The sequence below is a fragment of the Phoca vitulina genome, unplaced genomic scaffold, assembly GCF_004348235.1.
Source record: "Phoca vitulina isolate PV1807 unplaced genomic scaffold, GSC_HSeal_1.0 scaffold1, whole genome shotgun sequence".
NCBI lineage: Eukaryota > Metazoa > Chordata > Mammalia > Carnivora > Phocidae > Phoca > Phoca vitulina.
This window is the reverse complement of record NW_022589704.1, coordinates 8,761,438-8,775,040: the sequence shown is the minus strand read 5'-3', so window position 1 is coordinate 8,775,040 and position 13,603 is coordinate 8,761,438. Positions and strand designations below refer to the sequence as shown.

The 13,603-nt window shown below is 36.1% G+C and overlaps 1 protein-coding gene across 2 annotated transcripts in view; it reads left to right on the top strand.

Annotated features, from left to right (window-relative positions):
* Positions 1 to 13,603, top strand: part of PSMD1 (proteasome 26S subunit, non-ATPase 1) — an 89,848-nt gene that overhangs the window by 60,761 nt on the left and 15,484 nt on the right. For both annotated transcript variants that reach the window (XM_032400134.1, XM_032400124.1), the window contains exons 17-18: positions 3,946 to 4,060; positions 6,953 to 7,069. In XM_032400134.1, the coding sequence (XP_032256025.1) occupies positions 3,946 to 4,060; positions 6,953 to 7,069 (232 nt within the window). The remainder of the gene's footprint in view (positions 1 to 3,945; positions 4,061 to 6,952; positions 7,070 to 13,603) is intronic.

The window sequence follows — 13,603 nt, the reverse complement described above, 5'->3', positions numbered from 1 at the left end:
TTCCCCAGCATGAATAAGGTGGAACAGACACCATTTTATGGGTAATGCAGTTAAGGCTCAGAGAGATTTAGTGATTGCCACTCTACTAATAAATGGCTGCACTGGAATTGGAATTCAAGTCTTTCTGATTCCAAGCCCATGTTATTCTCACTACCACAGCCAAATGAAGACAAGAGGAGAAGAAGGCAGAGCGATTATTTAAGGAGTCACTATTATTTCCAGTGAGAGGTGATTGGGGCCTGAAGCAGGCAATGGAAAGAAATAAAATTTAAGGGTTTCACTTGCTTTGGTGGCAGATAAGATGTGGGGGTTTAGGGAATAGAATGAATAAAGAAAGATGTGAGTTTCCTGGGTATGTAAATGAACTGTCATGGTGGGAGAAGTAGTGTAGGGGAAGGGTGCCCCTTATTCCTCTTTCTTTGTGGACTGCTGTATGTTGATTGAGGTGTTTGTGGTATATTTGGTTGAAGACATTCAATAGGTACTTGGAAATTCAGGATACTACTCAGATTATTTAATCTTTTGGTAGGGGATACAAGGAAGCTCAGCAGAGGGTATATTCTTAATTCCTTTGTCATATGTTAATCCTATGCCATTTACCTAGTGAGAATTACAAATTCACAGTTCTACCCAGGGGACTACCCTGTGGTTTATGGCCTCACCAAATTCCCTCTGTGTTGGACCCCATGTGCCTAGAATAGTGTTTCTGCCTATATACATATATTCCTGTACTTTTCCTTTTCTAGTGAAGATAAATTAGAAAAAAAACACCAGATGAAAAGACACCAGATGAAAGCGTCTGATTTATTAATAGGATTTAATGTTGAGGTTACACAAAATATTTAGTAAAGAAACAGTAGTTAATAGCCAGTATGTTGAAAGAAAGGAGTTCATATATGCAGTTTATGGTCAGATGATATGGCGGTGACTTGTGCATATATCCTGGCACAGTTCCTGCTCTGTGGAAAGTTTGTACAAATAGTAAAGTTGGCAAGTTGACTGTTAGCTACAAGCCAAGAAATTTTACTGAAACAACAAATTAGAATTAGGTACCTATTTTGTGGGTGTTTCAGGCCTTACCTATGTGATCTCCCTACTGAGAACTTCAAAGCACATAAAATTAAAAGGCACTCTCAATTAGCCCTTATGAAGCAACACAGGTACTTGCTAACTTTCCCTTTTTTTTTCTTGATTGTGCAGCTAAATTATAAACTTAAGTGGGCAGGGGAACAGGGAAGGGCTTGATTTCCCCCCACCCCCCACTCCCCAGAGGTTAACCGTTAGGCCCTGAACCTAGTAGAAAATACTTATTGGTTAAGTCTCTAAATATAAATTTAGTTTGACTCCCTTTGTCCTTTACCGAGTAATAAAAATTATTTTATCTTTAGTATCTAGCACTGTGCTAATAATTTATGGAAAATAAAAAATATAGAAAACACAGCCTTGGCCCTTGGGATATGTGCACTCTTGACTTGGTTTTATTTGTAATTAATTTGGTGACAAAATGCTTGAGTTTGTCAGAGGATTTGAGTATCAAGTTATGGACAGAGCTTTAAGTTCTTTGCCTAATAGGAGCGCAGAATAAAAGTTAAATGATGGTGCTGTCAGCTACAAGTTGCAGAATGACTCTCCAGCAGCCTCTTCGATGTCGTATCACTTTAAATTCCATAGGAATATTTCTCATCAAAGAAATGTCCTGTAACAATGAACATTGATTTAAAACCTTTGTTGGTTGGTTTTTTTGTTTTGTTTTGTTTTGTTTTTTAGATTGATTATTTGAGAGTGCGCATGAGCCAGGGAAGCGGGAGAGGGGGAGAATCTCGAGCAGACTCCTTGCTGAGCACAGAGTCTGACACATGTCTTGATCTCACAACCCTGAGATCATGACCTGAGCCAAAATCAAGAATGGGATGCTTAACTGACTGAGCCACCCAGGCACCCTGGTTGGTTCATTTTTAAAAGCCATAGAATTGGGGACATCTGGGTGGCTCAGTCAGTTAAGTGTCTGCCTCGGCTCAGGTCATGATCCCAGCATCAGGCTCCTTGCTCAGGGGGGAGCCTGCTTCTCCCTCTACCTGCCACTCCCCCTGCTTGTGCTCTCTGTCTCTCTCTCTCTGACAAATAAATAAGTAAAATCTTTAAAAAAAAAAAAAAAGAGCCATAGAATTATAAAGTAGGAAAGACATAGAACTTCTAGTCCCATTCCTTCTTTTTTCGTACATAGAAGGGGATCCCAGAGTGTTTGTTTCATTGAGCTTTGTCTAAATTATCCCAGCTGTTTAGAGACAAAGCAGGAACTGGAACATGGGTTTCTGACTTCATGGCTTCCTCTTATATAATGTATTGTTATTTATGTCTTTGTGCATTAATTGAAGGTATATATATTATTACCATATTTTCTGTTATTTACTCATTTTGTTTTTTATGTTATTCCAGCAAAAGAAAAGTTATCTCTAATTACAAAAAAAAAGTGACTTACCTAATGTCACATACTAAGAAATTAGCAAAACTAGAACTAGAACCCAGATCCTCTGTTTCCTAGTACATTGAATCTTTCACAATACCAAGCTTTTTCTCCATATTGTTGTCATTAGTCTTATTTACAAATTATTCCTACTAGGAAGCTTAGTCAAACTGAGAACATTTTCAAGAAAGAGTTATGGACTTTGTTGTAAGGAGGAAATCCAGCCTTCTCTTGTAGCATAATTTCAGTTTTCTGGATGGTTTTCATAAATTTGGCTCTATTCCATTTGAAATTTGAATTTACCACTTACTAGAGTTTGAGGCTAGAGGACAATCCAACAAAGTTATGGAATTGAATTGGTCTGTAAGTAGTAACTGCTTTCATTCACAACAAGATCGTGTTTAAAAATAAAAAAAAACTTTATTAAATGTAGTTATATGTATAACCTTTTTCTTTAAGTTTTTGTTGAAGTGTAATACACATCTAAAAACATGCACATAATTAGCCTACAGTTTGATGAATTTTCACAACTGAACACACACTATAACCAGCATCCAGTTTGAGATCGTTATCAGCTGCCCAGATACTCCCCTTACATTCTCCTCTAGCTACTACCCCAATCCTGCTGCCCTAAAGAGTAACCACTATAAAGATGAGGTCAGGTATTCCATTAGTCAGGGTTCCCCTATTTTTTTTGTCTTTGCTGAAATATGAAGAGATTGAGAAAAGAACAATTTCTGGGGTGCCTGGGTGGCTCAGTCAGTTGAGCGTCCATCTCTTGATTTCAGCTCGGATCATGGTCTCAGGGTCATGGGATCAAGCCCCATGTTGGGCTCTGTGCTCAGCATGGAATCTGCTTCTCCCACTCCCTCTGCTCCTCCCCACACTTGCGTGCTCTCTCTCTCTTAAATAAATAAATAAATAAAATCTTTTTTTTTTTTAAGAACAATTTCTGTCCTTATCAATACAACAATAATTGCTAAAGAAAAAAAAAAACAGAATTTTTTCATTATCAAGGCGTATTTACCAATTTGGTATTCAATCAGAGTTATACTGGGCAATTCAGATCTTTTGTGCAGCTTTGGAAACATCCCACAGTCTCTATAACAGCTTTTGTCTTCTGGTACAAAACACAAAATAAGCAAGAAAGATAAGAATTGATGTAGGGCATTGTGTGCCCCCCACACCCTCATGGTTATTACCCATTATGGAGGAAGCACAAAGGAATGACTGTAATGCTCTAATGCAGAGCTGTGGTTGAGGAATCACTGATATGTTCTGTTTTCCTTGTGTATAGTCTCTGAATACTGAAGATTAATATCAATAATTAGAATTCCATGCGCAACTTTTAATTCTCCAACTGCCATGTGAAATATAATTGCTGTTTCCCATAAGTTAAAAAGAATTGGTTGAAATTCTTCCATCTTGATTTAAAATCTTTTACCTATAACACTGTCTTCACTTCCTCTATTTCTTATCAGGACCCCTGAACAGTGTCCCAGCGTTGTTTCATTGCTGTCAGAGAGTTACAATCCTCACGTGCGTTATGGAGCTGCTATGGCCCTGGGCATCTGCTGTGCTGGTACAGGAAACAAGGTAAAGCCCAAAGCCACTGGGGTCAGTTCTTGCCTGGCACCAGACTGTTTTCCCTAGCAGAAAAGTTGGTATAACCACTGTAAAAATGCAAGTGTGGTGTGATCTGTAAGAGTTAACTTGTCTCGCACAGCTTCCCAGAACTTCCTTCCTCGCTTTACCATGGTTGCTCAAAGCGAGTTAAGAACAAACCACCACATTGCGTGGGTGACCAAACAATGCTGTTGAATTTCTTTTTGAAAGCATTGATTTCTTTAAAAAAAAAAAAAATTCTTTTTCTTTAAAGAGTTACTCTGGTCACTTAACATGGTAATTTATATGTTTAATTGGCATTATTAGGAATCAAGGTTCTTGTATGAGACCACCAAAATCAGCTAACTTTGATTCTTTTGTTTGTTTGTTTTTGTTGTAAGCAAATCACTTAACTGCTATTTGCCTGATTCTCCTCACAAATCTAATAGGTAACGTGATATTTGTTAAATCTTCAAAAGTGACAAAATAAAGAGTTGGGTTAGGCAAGCAAATGACTGTAAAATACAATTCATCGTGAGATTCATAAAGAAATGTGCTGTTGCTTAAACAAGTATTCTTCATTCGCAGCAGTGGCATAATCATCACATTTTTGCCTTTCATAGCACAAACATACACACCTTCACCACCCCCCAAAACATGAACTTTTCTTTTAATGGAGTCCGTGTGTGCATGGGTATGTGTGTGTGTGAGAGAGAGAGAGAACACAAACATAATGAGAATAGTGAGAACATAAAGAACAAGAGTAGAGCTAGGTTATGCTTCCAATGTCTTTATATCAGAGGAGGAGTCATTTTTTTATCCTCTCTTGTCCACAATAAAATAAAATAAAACACAGTTATTTATTGATTTAGTCCAGGAATTAAATTTTAATTTGCTTCACTTTTTCTCTAATAAAGTATTAATATTGGATACAAATAACTTTTTCTAGTCACATAAAACATTACTGAAACTAGAAATTAAAATGGGCGTTTTCACTATATGTGAAAAAAATTGCATAAAAATTTAGAGAGACATCCCCTTCCAGTATTCTGATTCATCTCCTTACCCTGCTTTATTTTTTCTTCATAGGACTTATCACCACCTGACATATTTTTACACCTATTTATTTATTTTATGTCTCCTCTGCCCTGAAATGTAAGGTCCCTAAGAACAGAATGTTCACTGCTAGAAGCTAAAGTCAGACCAGGCACATAGTAGGCGTTCGGTAAATATTTGTCAAATCAGTGATGGAGGGGAAGATCCTTTAAGGATATGATGGTGAACAAGTTGAGCATAGTCTCTGTCCTCACAGAGATTTGTTTTTAAGTGTTTTCTTTTGTGAGAGAATTTCTTACATGAAAATGTATCTTCAGTTTTATTAGAAATACCATTGGGTTTATAAAATACCAGTTTATAGAAATTGGCCTTCATTTTTTTTCTGGAACACATCTGTAAACAAAGGAAAATTATAGTTGGATGTTTTATGAAGTATTTTCCCCCTCAGGTCTTCAGTAGACATTTATGTTAAGCCTCGTAAGCTAAATGTATATTAGATTTTTTTTTTCTTTCCAGATTACTGTAAACTTGATATGATATGTAGGAGCAAATGTTCTTTGAGACACAGCATCTGACAAGTTAATTCAATGAAAAATTTTTATTACTCATACTAAGCAAGTCTGCTTTATTTCTTTTTTTTCCTTTTTTTTTTTTTTTTTAAAGATTTTATTTATTTATTCATGAGAGACAGAGAGAGAGAGATGCAGAGGGAGAAGCAGGCTCCCAAGGAGCAGAGAGCCTCATGCGGGACTCGATCCCAGGACCCTGGGATCATGACCTGAGCCGAAGGTAGACGCTTAACCATCTGAGCCACCCAGGCGCCCAAGTCTGCTTTATTTCTAGATAGTTTGTGTGATCTATATAACTATACCTATCTGACCAAGGTTTGGTGCTTTATTTTTATTTCTTAAAAACTCAAAACACTTTTTTATTCTAAAATATATCTTTGAGGTTATATCACATACCTCAAAGACCAAGTTAGTGTCTTTTAACTTATAAGTTGGAAATTTGGTTATATTTTTATCATGACTACCTCATAAACAGTATTGACAATACTATGAGTAGTGTCACATTTTTCACTGAAATGGAGAGAAAATACATTTATCTGGTATGTATATTATCTGTTAACAGCTCTGATTTTTAAAATAAATGAATCCACATGTAAAGAAATCGGAAGTTTTCTTAAAAGAAAAAGAATTCAACTTATTTTTTCTTTCCTTGGCCTTGAAACAGGATATTTAAGAAGTGGCATACTGTGTTAAGAAATAAATTTGAGGGGCGCCTGGGTGGCTCAGTTGGTTAAGCGACTGCCTTCGGCTCAGGTCATGATCCTGGAGTCCCTGGATCGAGTCCCGCATCGGGCTCCCTACTCGGCGAGGAGCCTGCTTCTCCCTCTAACCCTCCCCCCTCTCATGTACTCTCTCTCTCTCTCTCTCTCTCATTCTCACTCTCTCAAATAAATAAATAAATCTTTAAAAAAAAAAAGAAAGAAATTTGATAATTTTGTAAACCCATTGCTTTGTTCCTCCGGATTTATACCTACCAAAGACCTTATAAGGAATGTTATAAAGTGGCACTTAACATTAATCTCATTTTCTCTTACCTTCTTTTTTACTTCTTTTACTTCAAAACAGGAACACGCATGTATCTACAAGCTTCCTTCTCACTTACCATCAATTATATTGAAACTAAAAGCATTCTCAGTTGCAAGTAGTCTTTAATGAACTCACTACAATGTCAGAGGAAAATACTGACTTAGAATAACAGTAACTAATTTGAAAATCCAGCTATACCAGCTTAATTTAAAGTTTTTTCTAATGCTTTCAGGAAGCAATTAATTTGTTAGAACCGATGACAAATGACCCTGTGAACTATGTGAGGCAAGGAGCTCTGATAGCCTCAGCTCTCATCATGATCCAGCAGACTGAAATCACTTGTCCAAAGGTGAGCAAATGAAAAAATTCTCCAGAAGAGAGCTGGTTCAGGCTTTTCTTTAGTAACTTATCTTCTTTTAAGGACATTTTTACCTCAAATGTAGTGGACACTAAACTCAAAGGAAGTAAAAAAGGTGGGTAAAAGAGATAACTTTAATTATATAATACTCTTTAAATGCATTTTTTACAGATTTATAGTCACTTTGTTAATTCAACTATTTAGCCATACTTGAAAAATTAGAACTTAGAGGTTGATGAAATCATAAAAATGAACTTTAATTTTTGCCTCCTACTGTCCTTTTAAAATGCGTTTAGCAGGATAACTTGTTCCTCTGATACAGGATGCAAACTCAGGCAGTCCATGACTTTTTGATTCATCTTTCTGAGGCAATAAAAAGTCCTACATTCACTTTATATGGTATATACAATCTCAGTTTAGAAATGAGTATATCCAGATTCTCTGTTAGAATGTCAGTGCCCCCCTGGGAGTGGGGCAGGGTTTCACATGGCTCCAGGACGGCTTTCTTTCCTTCCTCACCCACGTCCGTTCACAGAACCAGTCCTGCATATTTTGCCCTTGTAGCTAGGAGTATAATATATGGTTCTCAGTGTAGCTTTGCCTGCCCTGTCCCTCTCCTTCCTCCTCTCTGTCTTCTTCTCCCTCCTCTTCATCTCCCTCACCCTCTCTGCTAGTTACCTCAGTGGACAGCTAAGGCCTCTTAACTTCTTGTGTCAGATGTCAGTGCACAGTAACCACTGATCTTATTAAGCTCTCCACGTGGTCCCTCTGAAGCCCATCTTTAGGCTTGGAGTGAGGGGAAAAGACCCACAGCTCAGTTTTCCCCACAGAAATCCCCCTCACACATCCTCCTGCAGTTCACTTCTCATAGATACCCTGTGGCTGGCTCCCAGCAAAGATTTTGAGACATCTATTTTAAAATTTCCTCATGACAATCTCCCAGACATCATGTTAGAGTATGATATCTAATGTATCTTGGCACCTCAGCCAAAATTTCTCATTTTGTTGAGAAAATGCACAGATCTTATTCACATGTACTAAAAATTATCATTTTTGATGTATTAAATAGGTGTGTATAGCTTATGCAATAATTTCAGAACTTTTTATTCTTGAAATTAGGGCATTTAATAGTTTTGTATTAATTTTGCTTCTATTTGAGAAAAAATCAAAAAATTGACAACTAGAAAAACCATTGGCATACTGTCTTCTGCCTCATCAAGCAAATGTAAAACATCCTCATTTTCAGCAAAGTAGATTGATGGGGGGAGGGAGGGTGGAGAAGAGAAAAATTTCCAGAACTCATTGATTATTCATTCTCATTTTATGGAACTTTGTTTAATAGATTCCCATTTCTAATGGGAATCATTTTTATTTTTTTATTTCATTTTTATTTTTATCATTTTTATTTCATTTATCCAGTGCTGCTCTCTCTGTCAAAATCATTTGTAAGACTTCCAAAAATTGGATTATTGCAAAAATAGAATCTCAACTTCTCATTCTGTTTTAATAGTATATCACTTCATATATCTTCTAGAACATAAACATCTTTTCAGAGAGTCCACATTTCTTTTTGGCTTTTGTTTTTAAATATAGCAGTTATAATATGAATAGCTTTTGCATCTTTTATTTCTGCTTTTGATCTTCTGAGCTTTATCAGCTGGGGGTTATCCAACTGAGTAATGTTGTTAAAGTAGGAAGTTTAGGCCATGGAATGCACTTCCCCTAACAGTAATATATAGATATTTACTCACTTTGACCTCACATGTTGCTTTCATGTTATTTGTATTGTGAACAAGACAAACAGTTTACTATCTTTTCATCCTCTGCTGTAGGATTTTGTTGATTTTTCAACCATAAACTCTGCACCAACACTGGCAGGGTCCTTTGGAATGGGGATAGGCTAGGGTAGGATGTGTAGTTTGAAAAAGCATTCAACTATTTATTCTAATAGATAAAACTTTTTCACATTTAGAAAAAGTGAAAAAATATAGAATTTAAATAATCAGTATTTTTTAATCATTCCGTAAAATGCCGTTGAACCAAGTCTTAGCTGATGTGAATACATAGGGAGCCCTTCCATCTTCAGGTTGTATCAGAATCTTGAGTATTAATTAAGAATGTCGAAATTCAATTATAGCTGCTAGCTATTGCCATTAATGTAAGCTCCGTGGGGAAAGTTAAATCTGTACCCTACCGACTCTGAAAGCAAAGCTGTGCATGCCAGTGTAAAGCTCCAGTATTTTTTCAGGAAACACTGTTCCTCAGAGGGAAATTGTTAACTCAGCTCATGAATTCTTAAAGTTTGGGTTCTGTTTCGTTGTTTTCTGCTATTAAGCATGCAATAAAGACTTCTGTGGACTGTCAAGTTTATATCATCTCTCTTTTATCTGATAATTGCTAACAAGACAAGACAACTTGATATTCTTTTGGAATGGTATGTGACATTTTGCTGAAAAGAAAAAGCTGTTAACAAGCTTGAAGAGGGGTGCCTGGGTGGCTCAGTCCATTAAGCGTCTGACTCTTGGTTTCGGCTCAGGTCCTGATCTCGCAGTCATGGGATTGAGCCCCTCGTGTCAGGCTCCGTGCTCAGCACGGAGTTGGCTTCAAATTCTCTCTCCCTCTCCCTCTCCCTCCCCCCTCCATGCACACACTCCTTTCTCTCTCTCAAATAAATAAGTAAAATCTAAAAAAAAAAAAAAAAGCTTAAAGAGAAGTTCTCAAGACTACAGAGTCCTAGTAACAAGGTTGCAAACTGGTGCAGGAAATCAAGTGGAAGTAAAATGGAGATGAAGTCTTAATTTCATCAAGACTTACATAACCACTCCTCAGGGAAATCCAAAAGGGACATTTCTCAGATAGTTTGTGAAATTCACAATGGAAAGTTCCAAAGGAAGTATTTTATGTAAGCATGACATACATCACATCCTTTTGCAGAATGCTGTCTTAATGCTTAGTTCTATACACTGTGGTCTCAGTTTAAGTAATTCCAGTGCATCTTTGCTTTCTTCTTCTGCCAATTTTTTTGTTCACTCACTCTCAACAACATGGACCCAGGAACATGTATACACCCCTGGGTGATTACCAACCCAATTTAGAAAGCCCTTAGACCAGAGATTCAAAACCATTTAACTAGAATAATGTGCTTTTTATAGGTCTTTGGAACTATTTTCACTCAAGAACCAAACTCTACTCTTTATGAAGGATCTATCTTTTATTTTCCTTGTTAAATGAAATCCACCTTCAGCATTTTTGAACATGTACATTATTATCATGTATAGAATCGGATAAAAATATTACAGTGTAAAAATAAAATCTCTGGTGCTCCTCCTTGCCTAATATCATCTGGCCTAAGGTTACCTGCTGTGGGTAAGTAACCACAACTGACAGGTACTCTTTTGGCAGTAGGATCATGTTTGGCCAAGCTTGATAAGCTTTTGCATTTCTAAAATCACAATTTGAGTAGATTAGGCTTTTGTGAGCCATCATGGGGACCTAGAAGTATTTCTATGAAGAAATCTTTGAACTTCTATAAGATGAAATTATAAGAATGAAATTTTGTATTATAAGCATAGCATAACACATTTATAAATGGTAATCTATATTACCATACTATTGCCTTAAGGTAGGAACTTGGACTCTAACAATGTCGGTGATAATATAAAGAAAGGGCTACAAGCAACTACCATAAACAAAATAATACTCATAAAACTGAGAAGGGAGCTAAAAACATCATTTGGTATATTGATAATGGGGAAATCATGATAACATTGACAATATCTTAAAAGAAGAATAAAGATAATTTTTGTTTTAGGCATGTTGAGTTTGAGATGATAGCAAGTCAGCTGGAGATAAGATGAGAGCAAAGGAGAAAAGTCAGAACTGAAGGTAGAGATTTGGGAACTAACCACAAAGAAATTATGTAAGTCCATAGCCCTTTATCTGCAGTTCTAAAATCCAAAACGCTCTAAAGAGAGGTTTGTTTATTTTTAAGGACTCATTTGGCTGTAAAACTTGAACTAATATGAACTCATTTATAGCCTTTATCCCATTTAGTGTTAATATTCAGTCATTTACTGCTTTTTGAAATATGGATTTGTTTGATTATAGGTTATTTTCCCCATGCTCCATTGAGAATATTGCATAATGTATATACACCATGTTATCTTTGTAAATTCTGAATTCCAAAATTCATCTGGCCTCAAGGATTTCATGGAAGAAGTTACAGACCTATAGTTGAAGTCGTAAGAGCAGATGTAATGTCAGAGAAAGAGAAAAGAAAGACAACTTCAAAACTGATCCTTGATGTGCTGTTTTATTTCTATATGCAGGAAAATAGAAGAAAATTGAAAGGAAACATACCCAGTTGATAAGTACCAACAGAAATAACCCCAAAGAACTTTATTTCCTTCTCCCCATTTTTTTTTTTGAAAGTGTTTTTTTTCCTGAAAGTGTTTTTTTTCCCCCAGCAATATAAGGTATAGAGTTTAAAAATACGATGAATGTTAAAAATGCATGAATTTGGAGAAGGTAGATTTTTAGATAATCATGTATAGCAGAATGAATGCATGGATCACAGGATTGCTTAGAATTTGTCTTTTCTGTGAGACTATCGTAATATAAAATGAGAAATAAATGTTTTTCTCCCACAAATTGTATGGGGGCACCATACTGTTCATAACAGTGAAATTGAACCAGGAAATCATGATCCTCACCATGCTTGCAGTTAGTTGCTTGATCACAAACAAGCCAGTCATTTCACCTATTTTACTTCAGTTTCCCATCCGTAAGTACAGGGAGTACATGATCTCAAACTTGCCTTTAAATTTAAGATACTATCCTAACCTACTAAAATAATAATTCTTTATGAAGAATCATAAACATGAGAATTGTTACTGCTCCATAAGTAGTAAAATGTGAGGAAAAGAATTTTTAAATGATAAACAGGAAATAGCTCTTTGAAGTAGTCTACTTAATTGGATAATCCTGTTACATTTTTGTATTGATTTTTTTTTTTTAATCCATCTTTCAGTTTCACTGAATGTTTGATCTCCTATTGTTTTGGGTGTGATTTTATATTTAAATTCTTCCTCATAATGTACATACAGTGCTTTGTCCAGTGTTACTTTTTATAAGTTCATGACATATTTCATAAACCTTTAAGCACATAAAATTTCCATCCTATATAAGGTAATGTAAGTGTTCATCTAAAATAAGTTCAGAATCAAAGGAATTTGACCTGTTGAACCAGAGTAAAAGCATCAAACCTTAGGATTTTTAAAACTAGAAGGGAATTTTATGATGATCTAGTCATGCTGGTTTTATAGTTAGAGAAAATAAGAGCTAGAGAAGTAAATGGCTCACTAATGCTTATATGCTAGGTAATAGCAGGGTGAGTTCATTGTTTTCCCATCACATTTTTTAGCAGTATTATGTTGCAGAGATAATAGTCAAGGGGGACTGGTAGGGTTCTGCCACAGTATGGTAGGATAGCCATGCTTACTGAACTATAAAACACTGTTTACACATTACATTACATATATATTGCATCATATAATCCTTACAGCAGCTGTGTAAAATAGGTTCTACAATCCCTGTAGGGATGAAGAGACCAAAGCACATAAAAGCTAAAAACTTCCTAAACGGCTTATTGAAGCAGAGATATTTATAAGCCAGGTTGTCTGATTCTGTATTAGCCTGCACAGCATGGCCTCCAAGACCAAGACAAGTGAAGAGGGGAAGAGATTCTGAAAGAATATGTCATGCAAGTAAGGTCATTATATTAGGAAACTCAAAAATTCGATATTCTCTGCTTGGGGCAGATTTGGGGAGCTCCATGATCATGTGCTTCTTGAACAAGCAGACTTCATCCTGGGTGCCTACCACTTGAAAAGCACTGGTGGGAAAACAGAGAAGTGTAAGACATGGAGGAAGCATAAAACAGTTCCCTTATTGTCACTCAAACAGTTTTAAAGCAATCACAAATATATTGATAACATGTATTTTATAAATTTTATTTTCTAATTGTAAAAGTAATATTAGTTTTAGGAATGCAGAAAAGAATAAAGAAAAATTACTAATAATCCTACCATAAGTGAGTTAGCACATGTTCCATTTTGGTGTGTTTTTTTGACAAGAGTAATTACCGTGACATGTTCTCAAAAAATTCATACGTGTGTGTAATGAAAATCTTGATGTGGATATACACTAAATCCAAAATACGCCTCACACATCTTCAGTAAAGGGCAGTTTACTTGAAGATAGAATTGAAGGATTATGCCTGCTAGGAAATCTATAAGAGTGATGGTAAGCAAAGTAGCTGTTGTTCACAGTACAGTGAAAGCCTCAGTGTTTGTAACTGTTTAAGCCTGCTGACTAACAGTGGTGCAATACGAAATCACATTCAACATTCCCATGAGTCTGAATCATCCACTGTGGAATGAGGTTTGAAAACAGAACTGGTGCTCCCACACCAGAAAAGTCATAACACCCATGATTTCAAACATGGAACTTTTGCTGCCTTGAAAT